Source organism: Rhopalosiphum maidis, chromosome 2, assembly GCF_003676215.2.
Source record: "Rhopalosiphum maidis isolate BTI-1 chromosome 2, ASM367621v3, whole genome shotgun sequence".
Lineage (NCBI taxonomy): Eukaryota > Metazoa > Arthropoda > Insecta > Hemiptera > Aphididae > Rhopalosiphum > Rhopalosiphum maidis.
Genome location: NC_040878.1, coordinates 42,661,158 through 42,686,224, shown reverse-complemented (window position 1 = coordinate 42,686,224; position 25,067 = coordinate 42,661,158). Strand labels below are relative to the sequence as shown.

General features: G+C 29.6%; 1 protein-coding gene across 4 annotated transcripts in view; it reads right to left on the bottom strand.

Moving 5' to 3' along the window:
• Positions 1-25,067, bottom strand: part of LOC113553481 (rap1 GTPase-activating protein 1) — a 157,306-nt gene that overhangs the window by 27,166 nt on the left and 105,073 nt on the right. The window contains exon 1 of one of the 4 annotated variants that reach the window (XM_026956837.1): positions 3,323-3,710. The exons of the other annotated variants lie outside the window; for them this stretch is intronic. Coding sequence (XP_026812638.1) covers positions 3,323-3,397 — 75 coding nt within the window. The 5' untranslated portion in view covers positions 3,398-3,710. Of the gene's footprint in view, positions 1-3,322; positions 3,711-25,067 lie in introns of those variants that run through there. 4 annotated transcript variants of the gene reach the window in all.

Here is a 25,067-nt window from a genome sequence, read left to right as displayed (position 1 = left end):
ACTATTGTTGTTATTACAGTTCAGAGATAGTGTCTAAATGTCTAAATCTAATGTGATTCTATGCTAAGACACTGTATAATACATAACTATTTAGTACTATATTAATGCATATGATAGGTATACTAAGTTCTAGAAATCATAGAAGTTTGCAAAGCTAATAATATGCTATCTGCACAGCACAAATACAATAATTTTGAATTAAAATAACAAAATATATAGTAAATATTAATAAAATATAATATTTATTTTACGTGACATACTGTAATGTCTGTAGAGGTTTACGCACACGTTCAATAAAACGAACAACTCTTTCAACAACGGCTGTTTGGAAGATTAAATTTATCTCTCGGATACCAGTAACTTACCATATTAAATATAAAATTCAATTGTACGTTAAAAATAACTCTACAAAAGGAATATTAATCCCTTGTGAATCAGTAGTTATTGCACACACACTGCACATAACTGATATTTCATTTTAATCTTCTTTTGTACCTCCCCTTTATCCAGTTACTGTCCATGCGGTATTAAGAAGGATTAACGTTGCATCTATTTTTTAACATAACGAATAGTTATTGCTGCTCCCAAATCATAGACTATACCTAGCTAATTTCCATTTAAGAACATAAATTGCTTGACGAAAGAAACCACATGGCAACACTTACTATTTATTCCTATTGTTCATTTTTATATTTTTAGTTTAACAATTCTCCACATTATTATAAACGTAAAATCAAAATATTGTTAAAATACTCGAAGTCCATAAAAACACCCGATGGCCGGCTGACGGCAGCTATACGTCGTATTATAAAAATGTATGAGAAGGTATAATACCCATATACAACTCACGACATTTGGCCGGATGTATTTGAAGTACAATCGTCTCGGATGTCCTGAGATAACCCGCGCGCGCCAAGTCTCTCCTGTCAACTGTCAAGTCGTGAAGAAAATAATTAGTATGACACTTGATATTTGCATCCGTAAAACGTTGACCGTCTAAATAGACAGTTTTCTTCGCTCGATAATAGAATTTTGCTTAATTGGGTACTTCATTACTACAAACAGCAGGTGTTAGTCTCGTGTGCCGAAAAGCTAGAACGTATAATAAACCTTTCCACCCTCTCCATCATACACAACGACAAACGAGCGTCGGATTTCAACCCGTACCTACTGTGCAAACAACTGGTCTGTTTTTTTGACCGGACTAAATATGCACGAAACCCTACAATTCTACAATACAATATATCCACCGATGACATGCATCGAATACTTTGACATGCACAAATATGTATAATATACTTCAGAGGGGAGGGGCATTAATGGTTTTGTAAATATTTGTGTTTTCGATGATCCACGGACTATGATTACTAGTTACGGCAGACTGCTGTTGTATTATCATATTAAATAATATTTTAGTGCATGTTGCACCATAAATATTATTATTATATTTTATTTTGTTTATTTTGTTGCTTTTGGTTGGCGAGATCTGACAATGCACAATACGTGTTCGCGTATAAATGAACCTTTCACGCCGCGATATACCCTGCTACAGTAGTAGTTTGCCACTCCATCGGCTTTCTCCGAAATCCCAATACTAATGATAATTTTTTATTATCATTATTATTTTATTTTTTATAAATATTATATCGTTTCTCTTCTCGGTTCACGCTATGCTGACTATACAGCCATATACAGTTGTATATACCTGTACACTGTACAGTGTACATAATGTTTACATTTTATATTATTGTACTAGATCATTTGTATCCGCGACTAGTGAGTTGTTTGTCGTTCTAGTTCGCTGGTTACTCACCGACACTATCGCATTGCCATAACAGCGAACATCAGCTTCTGTGCGAGATACGACAATGGTGAGAATCGAAACGTGAGAAACACGCGCACTAGCGCAGCTGGGAAACGTCGGCCGGATACACATTACCCCACTGCACTATAGCTACGCATATAATATTTATACATAATAGGGGTTGATAGGAAATATCATTTTGTACGCATAGTACGCATATGTATATTTATATGTGTGTAGTTTTTATAATATACTTAATGGTTTTAAGTTTTTGATTTGAACGCTTAATGTGAATAGATCGCAATACGATGTTTAACAATACGATTGTGTTTGTGCACTCTCGATACCGGATACCGCAACGGGTTTATTAAAATATAATGGTAATCGAATGGCAGTGGAAAAAACGCACAATATTCTGCAACACCTCGTGCTTTTAAACCGCGACGATCGGTTGAAGGACCGTGATTTGAGCATACGAAATTATTATTCAAGTAATACACTGTGTTTATTCTACTACGAATCCAGGTCGAGCGTTTGATAAATAAATACATATACTATGCAGGTATATTATACATGTTTCCCTGTCCGTTATTAGTACAGTCTGTGTATATCTATGCTGTAGGTACTATGAATCTATACTATTATACAGTAATGTTTGATTAAACTCGTCACGAATATTGTCGGTGTACGTTGTGCGACGCCGTGTGACAACAAACGAAAAATGTGAGGCAAGTCACGGTGTGACATTATAACGTGTTATTAATATTATTATTATTATTATATGTGTCTGCCACTACAGCTGCGACAGATTCAGATTTTGATTGGAAACATTGATTACACGGAAAACATTTTAAGTCATGTCAAAACTCAAAACAGATTTCGTTGGAAAAATCTAATGATGACAATTATTTATATAAAATAATATTTTTTTATTTCGTATAACAACAATTATCGTAAACGTTTAAGTTATCAAAATAGGTCTTCGATCATGGTGTCATATTATTTTGAGGAAAGTCAGTTCAACTTTCGTCTTCTTGCTCGTAGTATTTTAGGACACTCAAATTACATCGAATGGAATAAATCGCGCGACGGAATGCAGGGTCATCCAAATCATACGTCACGCATAGGTACCTACATAACAAATATTGCAAAAGGACTGGGCATAATGTATCTTATCGGTTTTGCCGCAGATTATATAATCTTAATTTTTTTTGCCGCAGTTCACATATCGACTTTTAGAAAAAGGTAAATTTTACCGCAGTTTACATACAGCCTAATAATGTACCTAAACGTATAATTTGGTCGATTTTAGCAGGAAATCGGTACATAAAAAAGACGCGTGAGCACTAAGTATACACTGGAATTGTGTAGGGACGTGTTACACGTCATGTACTCAACAATATACGTTTTGGACCACATCGTAAATTATTATTGTTATTGTCGGATAGACGTAATCTCTATGACCTAATGAAACACAGATACACTGAAGATAACACAACATAATATTACACTGTTTACCTGAAGTCCTTTAACGTTATCCGAACTCTGGCTGTGCCGACTGCCGTGCCTCTCGCGCCACTTTAACACACCCATGACCGAATGAATCCAACCCGGAGAGGAGTCGCGGACGTCCACGCAGGACGTTTGCCGTGTCGTTTTCAGCGCCGTCGTGCGTCCGTCGACCACAACAATATCGAACGATAATTAATTAAATGGTCAAAAAACAAATTAAAAAAAAAAAAAAAAAACACACAACGACACAATAATCGTACCGCACTCGATGGGACGCTCGTAATTTGTATCTGCGGTCGGCAGCAAAACACAAGAGGTCTACGGCGTCGGACGATCGGCGAACGACCACCAGCACGACATGTCCGGACGGGTACGTGCGCGCACGAAGGACACCGGTCGGGTAACTAGACCAGCCGGCACGAACAACCCGGCACCCGCCGTCGCCGCCGCCGCCGATGCCGCCGCACGTCCCCTCCACGGCGGCAGGTCGGACGCGATAAATAAGCGACCGGTCGCGTAGCAAACGCAACGGACGGGTACTACACTCTGCAGGTACGGCGGCGACCAGGTGACGTGTACCTCTCCCCTCCACCCCGTTTGGCATAGTCGAGTGCCGGATGCGTGGGCGACCGACGCCGTTCTCCGCCGCGACAAGCTGCACCAGCGATTGACACGCACAAAATAATAATATTATATTATTATATACTGATAATGTTACTCTGTTGCGTTCAATGTTGCGCTCTGTTTTAATACTAATATTACATTGTATTGTATTACATTATTTATTATGTTTTTTTTTATGATTCCATGAACAGAGGCATACAAAACGATAACAATATTAAAAAAAAAAACATTCCGTAAAATCTGGCCGAGTTGAAAGTCGTCTGACGAAAATACCTACAATTGCACTATACCGCGGTACACACGCTTGTGTCACCGTGTCACGACTAGTTAACGATTATTATGTATATAATATTTTTATTCGCGCTCGTGTGTACTACCGCGGAATAGATCAAATACTACGATGGGGGTATTACGTCGACGTATATTATTTCACTACAGCTAAATGTGCGAGTCGTGTTTATACTAATTCTATTGCTGATGCACCCACAGGCCACAAGGCGATACACAACCCTGCGGTAGTTATGTAGGTTACATGACTACTACTATAATAATAGGTGATTTACCACCATAAAATATATATGACATATTATGTATTACATTATCTCGTGTTATATAGGTCACGATGATATATTATGTTGTGTGGATATGCCCAGTACAAAATATTGTAATCTGCAGCCACGACTATATACTATGTATAGAATACAGTTCCTATTAATACAGACTTGTATATTAAATTATTATATGATATACATATAGTATGCGCTACACTCTGAAAAGATATTATTATTGATCTAGTTCGAGAAAATATTATTTCAATTTCAACCGACTTTTAATAAACACACATATTATATATATATATATAATATTAAGTGCGTGACTTGAAATAGATTATTTACGTGCGTGCGTAATAGCACGGCTCGAGGTAGAAAAATTAATCTTCAGTATATTTTTCCTTATTTTTGTAATTCCTATTACCTTAATGTTAAACTACCTAATGATGAAAATAATGAATTTATAAACTATAATAAAACTCCTAGATTTATATTTGTAGGCTTATAATCAATTTATATCAAATAAATTATTTCAGATTCCGACCGGTTTTAATAATTTCTTTGATAACCTTTATTGGTTCTAATAATTGTTCTTATCATCAAAACGTTTGTAGTAGAATAGGTAAAAGTAATTAATATAATTAAATTACTTTTATCTAAAACACATATTATTATTATTATTATTTTTGTAAGACAAATAAATATTCAAATATGTTTACATTTAGACGTAGATAAACGGTACATTACTAATTTATATTATTATACTATGCATAAAATAAATTAGGTAACCAATTGACAAGACTGTTTCGATGAAATTCTTATTCGTGATAATAAAATAATAAATTTTACTTAAATTTAAATAAACCTTCTAAACATCGCATATATAGATAATAATATTTAAATTTGAATAAACTGTAAATGAAATTAATAACTGTAACGAAAAAATATACCCAAATACACAAAACGTATAATATAATATATTGTTATAATATGTGTAATGTAAAATATACACCGCTTCGCGACGCGTCGCACATTTATCCGTACTGCACGAAAAAAAAGAAAAGAGTTAACAGTATAATATTATAATAGCCGCAGTATTGTTATTAGATCCTGCTGGCAGGCCGCCAGATTTTCGCGCTTGGTTTTATTCCATGGCCAATTTTTTTTCGCGCGACAGTCGCTACCGACTAACCTACCCGTGGGGTTTGCGAACATAGCCCGCAGCTGCGGTGTGCATTTTTTTTTAATCTCACAAGACCCGCGGGTGGAGGGTTTACGCGATCGAACCGTACACTTCAGCAATATTTTAATAATATGTATATCGTATTATATTCATATTATTATTTATTTCTAAGCGACGTACGTCCAACGACGCATTACAAATGGTATTGTCACGCGATGTATGCACAATGCATATGTACGACAGACCATTAAATATTATCAACCAACGTTCGGTGATTCAAAATATGTGTAATAATAATATTCGATAAACGCAGGCAATGGTTATGATTTGGTATAAAACTTTTAGGGGTGACGGTCATAATATAAACGTTCACGATATATGAAATTCCTACATTTGTTATCACATCCTTCGATGCGTGTTCACGTGTACACATAAGCTTATATCATATAATATATATTTTAATATAATGTACTGACCTATAACGTATTATGTCCAACGTTACCTATCTATATCCTATATATATATATATATATGTGTATTTATATATGCTACTCGTGCAAGCGCTCAATATATTACAGTGTACAGAATGGTTCGTTTAACCTGCCACATTATCTTTGTCGGTCGATTTTTGTGATTTTAAGAAATACTATTTTTAAATTATCAGTATTTGTATTTATTATAGACGACAGGACTTTGTTTGTATATACATCGAAATGTTCGTATAAATATTCAGCTTCAGATAACAAAATAAAATACAGATAATCTTTGTTTTTCATTAAAATAAATTTAAAACCAAATAAATCATTGTGATAAAAATTCAAATTTTTTTTTTTAAATATTTTAGTTATCTATTATAAATATATACTTAAAAAAATCTAATAAATGTTTTGAAAAATCTGAATGGTAGGTTGAACTATCCAGTTATCTAGCAGTAATTGAACGATTCACCCTGTATATTATAAATTATAATATACCCGATGTCCCGTCGGTGTATAGCACAGCGTAAGTTTCTCACGGATACAGAGCAGAGAGCTGCGACGATTTAAACATGTGGACGCGCGTGGGAAAACGATATTCCACAAAAGCTCATCAAGAATCGTGTTTGTTCAACCCGCTTTTATATAGTTGATACACCCTACAATGTGATTACGCAACCGTGTGGTTTTAACCATATCTACCTATTATATTTATAATACCGCAAACGCATCATCACATGCATTGTGCAGTATGAAACACTGTAAACAATAGTGTGTTCGTTTTATTATAACAATGTTAAATAGTATTAATATTTAGTAGACACGTGGTACACAGAAACTGTACATAAAAAAAGAAAATTTATATTTCTTAACAAAAACAAACAAATAAAAAAAATATATTAAAGGTTATAAATTATAATAATATTGTGTGGTTAATGTCTTATAAACATAGGTAAACATAACAACGCTAACTTTATTAATTTATTATACATAATGTTTATGTGTATTTAATATCCATTATGTTGCATCGTCCATAGGTACCTGACGTTTTTTCTTACCTATAATGACGTGTATAATCATTTTTCAGTTTGTCTTATCTTTATTAAATTAATATTTATTTCGTACACTTTGTGTTATAACAACAATAATTAATAAATGGTGATAACTTTTCATGGACTGAATAGATAGTTTTCGACATGGTAAATTATTGCTTAAACAGTTTAATTTACTATGTGGTCATCAGTGTACATTGTTAGCACTACCTTCTGTTAAACAGTAATATTACTTTACATATGTGTTAACATTATACAACTTACATACTTTACATGAAATATTAGGCAGATGTTTGCCAAAATTTCAAAAACAATAAGTTATTTTCCAATTTTTCAATAATGAATATAAATAGTATTACTATAGTTAATAACTGAGGTTTTGGCAGCATTATATAGTGTAAAAACTGTAAAACTGAAAGTATTATAACAAATAATCAATATCTAAATACAATACGCCAATATATATATATATATATTTTTAATATTAATAAGTATTTAAAAATTAAAAATAATCAACTTATATGATATCAAACATAATAATTTCAATTTCTTAAAGTTGACTAAAAGGGTTAATAGATATGTATTTCCCACGATGATGACTGATAGTTGAGTAATTATCTCACAGATTTACTTAATATATTATTGATAAATTAATAATATGGCATACCTATTACAAAACCAATGCAAGTATACTACTTAATAATAAAATTGTAAATAATAATAGAGAACGAAGTGCTCCCAAAAGCATGTATATCTAGAATAAAATAATAAATTAATAAATACATTTTTAATTTTAATTAAAATAATAATTATAATTTTATTTTTTATATTTAATGATGCCATAAATAAAAACAGAATTACATAAATTGTAAAAAAAAATAATTGTGGCCTGAGTTAAATCTGAACAAAATGAATAAAAAAAAAAAAACTTTATCCTTAAACAATAATGTTTGTCATCGCTAAATATGAAGGCAACGCATAGATTTTTTTAGTCCAAGAATTTATATTCATTAAATATTTACAACTCATATAGATCAATAAAAATATACCTGTTTTTTGTTTTTAAAATCTATATGAATTCATATAATATATGAATCGTTAAAACATAATAATAATAGTACAAAAATCAAGTAATCAATAAATATATTAGGTATATTATACTGTTCTATGAAAATAATTATACGTACGAGTATAGTCTCCATGATTTATATTTCATATTATATAATAGTTAATAATTAATAAATAATCCAATTTCCCACTAAATTATTATAGTATTAATAGTTATTTAAAAAATTGATGTAAATATTTTATTATTTGCATAATAATTACATCGTATATTAACAATAACAAATAATCAAGTAATAATAACAGTTAATTTTGACTTGTCTCTAATTCAATGCATCGTAATAATACGTGCGCGTATATCATATTATAATATATAGGAATCCTTATTTCTTCAAAGAATTCAAACTGTGACAATATAACCATTCAACTTCAACCATGAATAAATCTTATGTTTAAGTAGATATCTAGGCTGTCATTCATATAATCATGTCTGAAATATGAAGGTATTTTTTATTTTCATTTTTTCTTTATATACATATACATAGTAAACTCAATATTGCCCGAGGTAACGCGTAAGTATAAATTACTTCCTATTTAAACACAATGCTTATATGTTGATAATATGCAGGACAGAGTGAAACGTCACTCTATTTGTATAAACGCAATGCCGTAATGATTCGGCCATAATAACTTACTAGAGTATATACTATATAATATTTGCTCTATAGTCTATATAGGTATCCGCGCTGTCTACTTATAACAGATAGTAGCCAATAGGTGGGTACCATCGGAGTAAAATTTATTGTTACCCTATTATTATTTTCATTGAACGGATAATAATTGTCCCGTGTAAATAAAGTAAATATATCTAATATAATATCCGAGAACATAGGGCTATTTAATGCTTTCTTTAGTACAAACGATACGTAATTTGATATTCATTACTATTAAAAGTTGCAAAAGTACAAGTAAAATTGATAGCTTTTATTTGAAATGTTTACGCATGTGATGATCAATTAATAAAACGTGTGTAATAAACTATAATAGAGATAAAATAATAATAATATACTGAGAACTGATATGTAAACAATTATTATTTACAATACTAGCCACGTGACTTACGCTACGATTAAAACATTATTGTTGATTGATAAGTTGATATGATCTAAACACATGCCATTATGCCAAATATATATTCGGGAGTCCTGAATATGTAAGTATAATATATAATTTATAGCATGTATGTAGTCGTTCAATGTTAGTTAAAGTCAATAAAGTGAAGTAAACCAAACGTGATCCATTGCATGTTTTTATAGAAAGACAATTACTACGTAGACTCAGCGACTAAATTGAGTTTACTACTTTTAAAATAAAATGCCTCTATGTCCTATGCAGCATTTGATTTTGACATTATATTAATGAACTAATTGAGAATCCAGACAGTTTCATTAACTAAAGTAAATTGAAAAAAAATTAGCGTAAAAAACATTATATGATATTAAAACTATAAAATGTTAGGTAATCGATATTTTTAAATCGAAAAATATTAATATTGTTGTATTATGTTGATATTATAAATTAATAAATTAATAATTGGTAATACCTAACAAACATAGAACTCAAATGGTTAAAATAAAATTATTTTTTTTTTAAAATATTATTTCCTATACGGGATTTTTATATTTAATATATTTTCTTTCAAAATGTTATAATTTATAGATTTTACTACATTTTTATAAGTCTTATTGAATATATTTAATTATGCCATTGAATAAAATTCGATAAAATTCGAGAAGGTCCTTGAGTCTATAAACTAAAAGTCAATAAATAACAGTACTAAACATATTAAAATAATAATTTGAAAAACATTACTTTATATTATTTTATGCACTTATAAAAAATAAATAAATACATAACCGTTAGGTATAGTTCATTATTTTAATAAGTACTTAAATTCTGATAATGTTTATAATGTATATAATATGATCAACAGTGAAGCACTTACTATAAATTAGTAATGGTAAATTATTGATACTTAGAAATGAAATCTAAACTACATAAAAAGATGAACGTTTGAAAACTTAATTGATGTATTTGATGTAACAGTGCACTATATTATATTTTTTAAATTGAAATGAAGTATTGAAAACTATAAAGTAAATATTTATGGTATACTTTATACAGTACATTTTGTAATTTTTATAATTGTTTTGTCAAACATTGAAACATATATCATCATTATTATTATAGTATTTATGGAGATGTGTTACAAACAATGACGTACCTACAACATAATAAAGACATGTTGAAATAATGGATAACGGCAAGAACCTATCAAAAACTACTGTATAAGTTATAGTTCATAATCTGTTAAACTACTTTACTAATTCGTACACTTTATTATATAATTCTTATTTAATTGTTTAATAAATTTGGTAAAACGGTACAGAAATTTTATAATTAAAAAACAATAATATTTGTTTTTCTATTGTGAAGTCGATGCACTAAAATTTCAAAATATATTTATATGATAACATTATAATAAACTGAATAACTAATAACTGAAATAAAAAGTGGATAATTGCTCAATAAAAACAAACCATTATAAACTGATAACATTGTAGTTTTAAACAATGGTAAACGATATACTAAAATTATTAGTTTTAATGGCTTTTAAATTTTCCATTCTCAACTTTTATCTTATTTTATACTATTATTATAATTTATTTATTTTTATTTTAATAACTTGGTAAGTGTAATAAGAAAAACGGATATAAAGTCTTAAGTCTAGATGCCGTGAATAATCTAACTATTAGCTATAAACTTTTTATTAATATACCAACTGATATACATAACTTTTTTTAACGTCTAGATTATAACTGTATATGTACCTAAATAATGTATATTTTATTTCTATAAAAGTTTCTACGTTTACAAAATATTTATTTAACGTTAAAATAGTAGGTAAATTATAATAACGGCTTTTGCAGCGATATAAAACAGAAGAAAATATGAGTATGTGTTATTAAAATAAATCGTCGAAGAAAATCATTTTAAATAATTTATTTAAATTTCCAACGATTGCGTGTTTACAAAAGACCACTTAACAGCGTTGATGGAAAAAAAAGTTACTTGGGATAAACTCGGATTAAATGACGCGTTGCGGTAAAAGTCGATAGGGAAATAAAAAACCGTCCGTAAACAACAGTTAGTGCCCCAGTAACTGACGACGACAAACAAGTGGCTCCCTAAAGTATCATACTATATATATATAGTATTTTAGGTACCTATACTTAGTTAGTTATATTATATAAACGTTCGCTTGCACGAAAAGCTATTATAACGTAAATACACCTTCGTCCCCCATATATTATATACGTTATAATACTATAAGAACCCTATTATTGGTGGTGGTGGGTAAAGGCTTTAACGGGGTTGATGTGCAGTGGTGATCGCTCGTGAGCCAAATAAGTTCTATACACTCGACCGTGGGAACTGAAAACAACATTCAAAGTTCTATATATACGAGTATATTATATATTATTAAAATAATTTAAATGCAGGTACAACTTGAAACTGCAGTTTTAGTCGCGTGAGTCGGAATAATACCATAATATTATCATCTGCAGCTACTATACGATAAGTAGAAAATAGTGAGTTATGTACGACGTCGATTGCTGATTGTAATCAAACGCTTGTATTGGGTTAAATACTTGTATCTATCGTCTTGGCTTCGGATTACACTGTTACACTGTATATATATACTGAAAAACTGAAAGTATACAAAAATATAATAAACCGTAAAAATTATACGCATTTGTACAGTAGTGCAGATACTGAACTATACACTGCAGTGGTTTGTATAACGAAAATAAAAAAATGCACTTCTCCACGACGGTGATGACCGTTAGAGATAGTATGTTTCTAATATGTTTCTAGTATTCCGGTATTCGTGATCACTACGTACCACAGACGGTTAAAATATTATTATCATTGCATGTATTAAAACTAGGTATATATATTTTATAGTGTGGTATATAACCCATACACATTTATATACTAACTATACACGATAACTTACTCCATACGGTATACAGACTAACTATACTAAATTCTGTTATCTCTATTATAACCACTTTTATACTTTATTATTATTATTGTATAGTGCTGGTGAGGTGTAGGTATATACTACATAATACTCACCGCTGTAAACAACAGCCGGAGTAATATTTGTCGCACGTGACTGCGCTACAGATGTGCGCCGTATACATAATACACCAAAAGTGCCGGTTTCGTTTTACATAAACGACGTTGCTTTTAAAGAATGATATAATGTAACGTCCGACAAAGAGCAATTTCAAGTTATATATGTATATATATCGTATCGTGTGTACCACTTAGGGGAGAGGAAATTTAGTTATATTGGGTACAACTCTATACGCGTGGTTAGCGTATATAAAATATATATACAATATACATAATATTAATATTATTAAGTTTTGTGTTTTTTTTTTTGTTTTTTTTTCGGTCACAAAATACCCAGCACAGGCTTGCATTTATAACGCAATAGCGTGCCCTCTGCCCAGTGGAAAAAACTCTACTTTATTGTGCTTAAAATAATACGATACTATAATACATGCTGTAGAGAGATATTATGTTCAAAAGTCCCCGAGAGTGTTATTTTGATAAGTCCGATAAGATTAGATACCAATAAAATTGTACATATCGCTTCATAAAATGTCCATGAAACTGAAACGTTGTCGGGTAATGCAACCTCCGCAAACTGCAGCAGTGAAACACCTATATGTAATTTATATAGGCAGTTTTTCCAGGAAGTTCCGTTTCGCGAGTAAATATATATATCGTGATATTCATATACCTATATGTCCTATACGTATAAAAATTATATGGTATCGATAAAATGCAATTTGAAACCGCGATTGTAATTTTATCCTCTTTGAGCGCAGTCGAGGGGAAAATTCCAATTGCTTTTTCTTCGATATTCCATAATTTCGCAGCTGCAGGTTCTCAAGTCTCAACGACAACACCAACCCGGTGAACTAGTAACTGTGAATATATTAATATACTTCCTGTTATTATGCTTGATATTGTACAATTGCAGATTCTGGTCACAGTTAATGTAGTTGTATATAGTATACATATATATAAGTAGGTACTCTATATTATGATTACTATTGAGCAATTTTCCTAGAAAAACGTCTTTTCAAAATTTCCTTGCAACTTCCACTTAAGTTTAAGAATTTGACTCATATATTAACTCGCTGAAATAATTATTGAATATTATTTATTATAGGATACAATAAATTTAATTTTCAATAAATTAATTTCAATTTATATAATTTATATGAATTAATAATATAATCTTCGAAGGTACACTGTTAAACAATTTATCTATTATTAGATATGTAAATGTTAAATTTTTATCCCGCAATTAGGTAATAACTATTATGACAGAAATTAAGCAAATTAAAAATAAACAAAATATTATAAAATTAAGAATATTTGTATCGTTCTGTCGCAAAAAAAGTATCATGTAAATAGTAAGTAGGTACCCATATTGAATTACGTTCATGCATTTCATATATCGAAATATTTTTATAAGTAAACCAATAATTTTAATTAGTTATTAAAATATTAGTGTCTATATTTATTACTATTAATACTAATTAATAATTATTAATAGTTGTTAACCGTTAAATAATGAATTGTCAAATTTACATAACAAAATGTAAAACCACAGACTTAACTATACTATTAAAAATTACATATTACAACGAACATTGACTATTTATATCAACAATCAGACCACCCAAGTATTATAATTTTTAATTTTGACGAATATTACATACTTGTGTAAAAAAATATATTTCCATAAACAAGAAACCACTAAATCATATTTTAATATTATAAATATATGGTGTAATATATTTTTATTTTTTATATTGATAACAATATGACCAATGCATTGTTTGAAATAAAAATATATAATGATTTATAAATATACGACTCACGCACTTTAGCGTATGCCTACATAATATGAGTATGATATACCATATACAGTACCTAATGTTAGTTAATAATTCACGAAGTATTTTAAAAGTTCTGCACTTCCTTTATAGTTTTAAAGACTGCATAAACTCTGTGACCGCAAAGGTTACGTTGGAAATGTTTGAAGACGACAATATGCGTTTTAATTAACAGATAAGACAAGAGTTTATAAGTATAATTATATTGCCTAGATGCTTTGTATGAGATACGTTTAATATACGCTTTGCCGCGCAATTTGTTCCGAGAGCACTACTTCCTTTGAAAATATGGCGTTAATAATGATAAAAAATATATATATATATATGAAATAAAAACACCCAGATACTCTAGTAACAAACTGATTACCTTCTCGACGAAGCTTTTACCCTGCGAAATAAAATGAGATTCTAAAAACATAGTTTGTTCCCCTGCAATACGCTACTACTTTTCCGGGCCAGCTGAGAAACTGTCAGATATTTCATGAAATTAATGATAGTGTCCAAGATTGGCATACCCATGGGAACTCTTTTCTTATTCCTATATTAATGGTTGTACAAAAACAATATTGGCTAATCAAAAGAACAAAATAAAAACAATACTCGTGAAGAGCTGGAGAAAAATTTATTTTGGACATCTATTGTGAAGTCATACAAAAGGAGAAGCCGGACTCGATCTACTCAGCACACAAAACGGGTCTTGTAAAATATAAATTATAAAAACATCAAACTAGATGGTACGCCCTACTTATGATTGCATTCGTATTTAAGTTACGCATTCATTTTAAATTTATGTACACTGAAAGTTTCAAACAAGAAGTTCCTTAATGAAAACTGAAAAATTAAGTTTGGCGTACAGCTTCAATGTATAGATAAACGCTAATACGAGGAGATTTTTATTATTTTCGAAAACAAGCTACAATGATATATATGATTTAAATTATTGACAATACATGCTCTGTATAATTTACTGTAGAGATATGTACCGAATGTTGGCGGTGAGTTTAAAATGTATAATTAATTATTAATTAATAATTATTATTATGACCTTTGGAATTTTAGGTCATTGGGATTTAAGAAGTGTTACAGTTGTGTTAATAATAATTAATCAAATATATATAATATGTAGTTAATATTAAAAAAAGAAAAAAAAGAAAAATGATAGAATATAATTTTTTAGTCTTTAGGAACTTGCATATACAAGTTAATATTATAATTATTTGTTCAAACGTTTGGAGATGAATATAAAAATGTTTATTATAAAAGTTTTATACTTTTATAATATATATTTTATTTGCTACCATATGGCTTAATATTATACATCACTTACTATATTTTACTACGTTAGAAAATAAAATATACATTATACAATTCAATTTCCGACAATGTAAATTTGTAATTATTAATCACCATAACTATTAGATACAGGTATAGTTAAAAACTATTAAACTTAGCTTTAGATATCACATTATAATATCATTTCAATACATCTAAAAATAAATAAAATAATACTATGACAGTTCGCTGTATGTAATAACAGAGATATTTGTAAATTAAAATCATAATTTTCTAAAAATACAAATTAAAAATGTTACAAAATGCATTCAATAACATTTTAAGTACAGGTACTTACTATCTACAATATTTAGTGGTAATAAATGATTATTACATAGATTATTTAGGTCTAAGCATAATAATATGAATTTGATGTATTTAAGTAAACATGTACTTATACAGTTATACCAGATGGATGTCCTAAATAATATATGTTTACACTAAAAATACGTTTTACAATTGTTCTTTAAAATACTATTGAATATAAATATTTTTTTTAAAATACAAAAATATAATATTAGTTCATTTATCACGCTTAATTTGAATCGGTACTAACAACAAGTTCCCATTGTCATTATTTTTCGAACAATACATTCTCCATTCTACCAGAGTCCAGGATTTTATGATATGTAATTGTAATAGGCTATTTATTATTTGTGGAAAAACGTTATTCCTTATTTAATACTACTTTTTTTTGTATAATGAAAAATATGAAAATTACTCTACTGATATTATTTAAATATTGTTGCAAAACGTTTCTTAGTAAAAGCAGTTAGATACATTATTATAATAGTTCAAAATTACCGTTAGGCGTTATTTTTTTTGTTCACACAAATTTAAAAATATTTTTCTCCAAACAAGTATAGAAAAATATCAAATTTAACATTAAAAGTAATTCACCACTTATTAAGATTACAATTAATAAAGGTTTTTTAAGATTATCTATGTTTGTAATATAAAACTATCTATTCAGAGATAATAACAATAATAATCTAAATATGCCAATAAATAATAACCTATCGTATACACTGACTTATTAAGAAGTATCAATTGAACAATTCCGGAGGAGCGTATAGAATCATAAATTTCCTACTAAAAAAAAAAGAAAAAAAGAAATTAAGATGAATCAAATGTATTCGCTGTTGTTAATAAAAAAATTGACCTTATTTGAGATGCATGAAACACCTAATGACATTATTCATTTACATTAAAGATAAATAATAGTCAAGTTGTATTCATAATAATATGAGAATAAATGTTACGATATTATATTATAAGTTATAACTATTAAAAGAATAATAAAGTATATAACGAAAAAAAAATAATGGAAACCTGGTGGAAACGAATATCATTAATTGGAGACAATTTGAAGATCTAATAAAGTTATTGACATTGATATTATATGAATGTTATTAATAAAAAAAAAATCATTGAATATTATAAATTATAATGTAATAATAAAAGATAGATAGACCATTCTCGTTGATTTACGTACCTAAATCATCTAATAAGTTTTCATTGATATTTCATAAATGAACAAAAACACAGTGCCCTTTGAGAGACAAAGTATGTATGTTTCTTCATTTGGATCACGGCAGTATAAATATTTTTAAGAATTATTTGTCATGAATGTAATAAATTAATACTGTATAATATAACCGAAGTGTCGCACCGTATAATAACCACATGAAATATGATTTTGTATTGTATTGCGTTGAAGTATGACATAATAAAAATACGATTAAATATTAAACAACTATATGATATTATTATTATGATACTGTATTTTATATTATAATGTTCAACTGCTAATTATATAAGCTATCTGTCTTATAAGAAGCTAAAATATTCGTACGACAATAAATATATTATATTTTTTCAAACAACGTTTAAGCTAAAAAAAAAAATGTCTAAAAATGTTTCGCTAGTCAAAATTTCAGTTGTTCCAGTCGTTCTAGATACTCATATTAATCCCAAACAGAAATAAAATTCTGAAGCACAATAATTCAAAATTCAACATTAAAATCTATTTCTAATTTTACCTCAGAGCATTTTAAATTTAAATTCGATAATCATAACCCACTATGTTTCCCTCATCTTTAATCAATTTTAATATGCATTTATCGCTAAAGGCACTATTTCTTTTTAATTTATTTTCGTTTAATATTTCCACATTTATAATGATCTACATTACCAGTTCTTTATGTTATGTATTGTAATAAATGTCGAGCTATTTTAGATTTTTATAGTAGCTAATAAAATTAAGTAAAAAAAAAATAAACATCAATGTAATGTAAACACACGACTATCGAATTGGTGCGGAGAAGTGCGTAATGCTTTCGGTTTTTAATTTACTTCCAATGGTAAACGAGAACGACGCCATCGCTATGATATATATATATATAATATTATATATACGTATACATAAATCATTGTAATGTCGCAGCGCAGTTACGTTACGTCGGTGCAGCAGCAGTCAAAACCCGCCGATCTCTCGGGAATCGAAGTCGACAAAATAATTGATCGTCAATTTAATACCGCACGCTGTTCTATTATGATATAGGTATTATTAATTAATATACATTTATTATGAAACGCTGAAACGCTCGGTTCCGTGTAAAGGTATACTACAGGTAGTTAGAACTCACTTCGCAATTTTGCTCTTCGGCTTCTTCGAACAGCGGATGCTTATTGACGGCTGACCTCTTGTTGGAGCCCGCTCCGAGGGATTTCCGCGTTTTGGGCAACATATTATTCTATACTAAATATAATATAATCGTGTATTTAATAATGCGTAAGTGTAACGCCAACAGTCTCGGATTGTATACGCAATAATCGTCGTATATTATAATATCATACGTGTACGGTCACAGAGCTGCTGTTAATAGTGTTTTTTTTTTTACGCGAGAGACGGTGCCACTGATATCGGTCGGGTTACTGCGGAATACGATAATATTACATATTATTATGTACCTCCACAATATGCGTTTTTAATGCCATCGTCGTCGTGTGTATACGCGCGCCGGAGGTTTCCCCGTAAAGTGCCCAGAAACCGTTTTCGCGAACCTCTCGGCGCGGACCAACTGTGCAAACGCTGCGGTGTCGCGCGTTTCTGTTGCTGCGGAGGCGGCGGCGGTGATGAATGGTTTGCCGCAATAGTGCAGTATTAAATAATTATTGTATAGGTACCAATATATTATTCAATTATTTTTAATACATATACGTGTACACGAAATGTACAACATTCGTGATGCCTATATGCGAGTGTACCGCGTACGAGTTTTCCGATACAGAGACACGACGATAAATCTGCAGACGCCGTCGTGCGCAAGTGTTTAGATATTTAGATATAGACAAATAGGTCAAACACTATAATAATAACGCGTATAATATATTTGCATTTTTTGGTGCGAACGCATTACGCTTTAACTGCGCTCTACAACGATGATAATAATATTATTTAAGCGACAAGGCTAAACAAATGAACATGCTGTGCACGTAGAAGCCCCAAAGTGAAATTATACAGAATTTTGTTTCCCTACAGTATTGGATAAAATAATAATATTAATGTGCAATTGTCGTCAACTGTGATTTACCACCATAATTATAACAATATACTTTAAAAACTATACTATATAATATTATGCAGCAGTTTGTGGTTGGTTTTTAGTAAAGATTGGAAACATTATCATAGATAAGAAAAACGGTTTTCGGCATGGTAAACCTATTATTTAGCTATACGTAATAGGCACCCACCACATTTCGCAATCAAGTCGTTTCCGCGATCTGGCGGCGCAACATAATATTATATATTATGAACATACCGTCGCAGATAATCATCACATTCCCCGCGGATAACACTTTCTATTTCGAGTTTACTTCAAAAGATTTACTAACGATTCACCAATAAACATACATGTATGCATCATCATACAAATCATAATATTGTTAATGTCTATTTGCCATTGCCCATTTGGTGTATAGTGTTATAAACTTAAGCGGATCCAATAATTCCCAACGCACACAATTCGCATAGACATAAATCTGGTCAGAGAATAGGTACAATACTCGTGTACAATGTATTACTTCAACAGTTTACGTTTAGCGTTATGTGTTGGAGAGTTATGTTTGGTTTCGATGTGACTGATAGAACATATACAGCGCTGTCATAAGAGATACGATTGCGTCAAATTATTTTATTTTTGCAAACCACATAAAAACAACAAAAACAAACGCATCTCATTTATAATACTATAATAATTTAATGGAAATTTATTCAAATGTATGAATACGATGGATTACATTTTCAAAATTTCCGCACATTTATATTAAATCCATTGTTTTTTTCGGAAAAAATAATAAAGCCACAACGTAAACAGTCTACACGAGTCACGAAATAAGTGTTTTTTCAACAGCTGAGTATACAGCGATTAAAATATCGATTCGAAGCAGTGTTCGAAAATTTTCTCTTCGACACGTACGTAATGTTTGTCCCAAAATCGATAAAATGCCAATAAGAAAAAGAATCGCATTGTTTTCGTACTAAGTCTATTTTAACATAAATCTCAGTATAACTCATAGTTGAAATCGGAAACTTGATAAATCTGAGTAGATAACATAATTTAACTCGACATTGAAACCATGTAGTATCTATGATTGAAAAGTTGAGACTATATAATATACTCATTTTATACAGAAAACCAATGATCGATGGTCTATATTTTCGGTAGGTTAATATAATAATAATATTATATATCATAGAACTATAATAAAACAAACATATATTCATAACTGTTTATTACCTCGATTGTCACTATAATCGTTTTTCTATTTGACAAAATATATTTCATTATGGTGCTAATGTAATTTTGTCCTAAAAAATATGCTTTATTGAAATAATCATAATTTCCAGTAGAATTAATCAAATTCGATTTTTATGTAATTTTTTTAAATTAAGGAAATATTCTATTATATTTACATTCAACTATATTTTTCAATAATTAGTTTGTAATTTAATGTAAAATATAACTTTCAAGTTTTATAGAATTGCGGGAAATTTAGAAAATTAACGTAATTACATAATTTTCACAACGTAAAAACATTAACTACGCAGATGATCTTAAACGTATAATATTATAGTAGATGTTTATCGAAACCAAATGAATGCCAACAAAAGATGTATTTTCAGACTAAATTGTATTCTATATTCAAAGAAAGGTATAAAATTCAAGGTAAAAAATCTATTACATTTGTATTTAAAGATATTATGCGATTGTTATTTCCTTTCGGAACTGTGCTATTATGAACAATTTGTACACAGTATACAAAAGTTCTGCAATGTTAATTAAATGTAATAAATAATAATGATCAATTTAATATTTCAGCGGAGTGTAAATTGATACAATAATTTTAATAACAATAAAGACTAAAAGTAATAACTATGACCAATTGAACAATTTTACATATACTAGCAGTCATTATTCAATAAGTACCTAATGCTCATATTTTTTTAGTTCCATCTTTATTTTTTTTATTGCGCAATCAAATATATATATATATGTAAAAACATATTAAAATATTCGCCAAAATTATAAAAATATTTATCGATCAATATGTGTCGTAGTAAGTAATCAGTATAAATTTGGAATAAAAATCTTGTGAAAATATAAACTTAAATAAATATAATATTCTATTTCTCCAATAAACATTTATTATAATTTATAGTTATTATAGTTACACTGACTACTCTCAAACAAAAATAACTAAAATAAGTGTGATTATGTATATATTTTTTTAATGCAAATAATATAATAATAATATTTTGTTATCGGCAATAAATTTTTCTATTTATTATCTATACAAATACTAAGTTATTTTCGCATTTTTATACGGTATCAAATTTAGGAATAAAAAATAATGTCGATTTGATATAATGTGAATATAATAGGTAATTTATGGAATGCTAAACGAATTTAAATAGAAATGTGGTGATAATGTATAATGCAAAACGTAATTAACCATCGTTGTTAATTTTTTATAATAAATAGGTAATTATTGTTATTGGTACACTAAATATTGTGATACGTGATATTGAAAAGTAACATTTAATGTTCACAAAACTTCTATTTTATGAAATGTTCTAAACTAATTATTATGATTTAAAAAAATATTTTTTTAAAAATAATATATGACCTTTGTTGTTACAATATCGTGTTCCAAATCAATATCTTAGGAATAATAATAATACCCTTGTTATAAATTAAAAAAAATAAAGATAATGACCAGGTAATGATACTTATTTATATGTATTAAACACATTATTTAATATACAAATCAAATGAGATGATTAATTCCTCCTCATATGCACAGTGTTGGCGATGGTTATAAGTTATGACTCATAATTAATTACCTAGTCCCACAAAGTAATCATCTCATATTTTGATTTATAATCGAAGAGGAATCTATTGATCATTTATTATTGTTATTATAATAAATACACTACAAACAATAGAGCAGTGGTTCTTAACCTTTTTCGAATGACGGAATACTTAACATTTTATAAGATTTTCGCGAAACACAGCCTTCAATACAACAGTAATTATATACATTTTTTTAAATATTTTTCTTACCGATTTTAAGATTTTGGCGGAACACTTATACCAAGCCCACGGATCACCTGTGATCCGCGGACATCGGTTAAGAACCACTGCAATAGAGGGATATACGATTATAAACCTAAGTGATGAGATGCATACATTTAACGTAATCAGTAAAATTTTAAAAAATCGATTAGAATTTAGAACTTTATTACACGAGAGGACTTTGACTATTTTATAAATATTACATTCTAATAGCCCAATATGATAAAACCAAACCAAAATATATGGGACATTTTTAATTTATTCTTCAGCAAAATACAATAATATCATACTTTGAACTCACCTCAAAGAAAACAATTTATCTTCAGGAAGTCTCGTTGTTTCGCCATCATAATGTATAAGTATAGGCATGCCTACTACCTATATATAATATCCTATTTCCTACCCAAAATAGGATGAAGTAAGCGACTCGAATAAATTCCTATTTCCAAACCGGGATTCAATCAACTTTTCGACCGTGGCCTCACAATGTTATTATGCATATTTTAATGTTTGATATTTTTATTCCTAAATGTTTACTTAGTTACTCAAAGGATACACCTTATACCTGTAGAATGCCAACTGTTCTTATCAGTTGTCATTCTGTCGGATAACTTCCCAATACCGTACCACGTGAATTTAATATTACATTAACGATCTTTATAAGCTACATTTTAAGCAAGTCACGACGGTTTGCAATCGATATAATAATATTATTCATAGCAACTGCTGGCTAGAGAATTCTATTGCCAAGACGATGATGTGCATCATCACTTTGTATTTTTTTCCCGTCATATTTTCAAACAAATAAATTCGTGAGATTCGGAATAGATAATAGAACATTTTTTCATGTACGACTCGCCGGAGTACGTTGACTAATTGTATCACACGGCCGTCACACAACAGTAAATAATAACAAAAATATTATTGTAAATAATATTATTTACATTATTGTATAATGCGCAAAGTTGAGCGCACTCTCGTGGATGATTGGTAACCGCGGTGTAATTGCAGTGAGGCATTCGTTGTCCGCCAGAGCGCGCCAACGAACTGTTAGCGTACGTGAATCGCCGCCACCCCGTCGACCGGGAATATCTAGAACCTACGACCTCGTCAACGTCGTCATCGTCATTACGGGCGTCGACGACAGGGTGTGCGCCTAAGATTTTATTTTTATTAAAACCTTTCTCAGCAGTTGCTTAGAACGCGGAATTTAATTTGTGTACCAATGTGGTATCTAACTCTACACTGCAGAATCTATATCTGTCATAAAGTTTCGTATTACCTACACGAGTTTTTGTGTAGCATATTATTATTATTCAATCGCCCAAATTATTTTATAAGCTTATTACAATTTGTTATTAATTCAAATAATTCTAATTCAGTCAAAAATAAGTAAAATAATTTATACACAAGCTACAGTATCGTTCTACACTACAACCTACAGATACCATCGATCTATTTGTCATCATATATCAAATCAAACCGGGTTACGCACAAAAATAATATGTCCTGTTACACTGTTCACGGAGGACGATTTCAGGACTCGTTCCAGACGTTATTTTTTTTTTTTCTGGTGGCGATGTGAATATAATTTGCGAAGTGGCCTGCTGCGATTCGTTCTGCGTGCTTTTAAAACAAATTGAATAGGCGTCCCGACAGCAACAACGAGACGCGCGTATAGGACGCCTTCAACCCCAATTCGATTTCGGTCAAACCGAAGATTTATCAATACCGTGTAAGATATGCAGCGTAAGATGGAACGGACGCGAATCGTTTACGGTACCCTCGCACGATGGTGTTGAAAGTATAATTTAATATTATAATAATGTTATACAGTATACATACCTATACCTATATATTATGTACGTGGCGATGGTGAGACGCAATTTTTGTGGACTGTGCGGGTTGTGGAATTAATGCGAAGACGAACGACCGGCGGCGATGTCATTGCGATGTACATAATAATATTATATTATACCTACTCTATTAATTGTATTCACCGAAAAACGACGGGGTGACTAAAGTTTTATTTTTTCTCCGGCACCGTAAAGTTTTGTGATTGTGTAACAGACTAAGAAGAGGGTAAGCGCGAATACCGTTGTGCGCAATACGTATTATATTGTTTTATGAACAGTTTGTTATACCTACAATATACCGACGAAATTTAATCTATTCTGCGATGCAAATAAAAAAATAACGGGTCGCACACCCGGCACAAATAATAAGCGTGTTATAATAATAATAATAATAATAATAATTAATAATCATCGATTCGGTTATTGTTTTCTAATATTATATACACAACGACGGTGACTTGTACTAATATGAGACCGGATAACGACGAACGAGCATTCCTGATAGATCAAGATATAATAATATTATGTTGTAAGCAGGTATATATTAAAGATAAATCAATTTTCATTTGGACGAATTCGATTTTAACTTTCTAAGTTATTATTGCTATATTTTTTTTAGTATAGCCATTTTTACGGTTTCTTGCGGATAGGCTTTTAATCTTGAACTCTCTGAGATTTACTTAATGAATATTTAATATTAAGATTTATACCTAGTTAATAATTATAATTTAAAAGATGTAAACTACTAATTAAAAATGTACAATATTTTTGATCTTTTTAGTTTATTTTTTTATATATATAATATAATAATAAAATAAATTACTTATATTGCTATATATAGTATGTTTAAACATCTAAGATTTTATTTAGATAATAAGATAAAAATAATAGAACTGTAAATTGAGTTTTGTTTAACTTTAAATG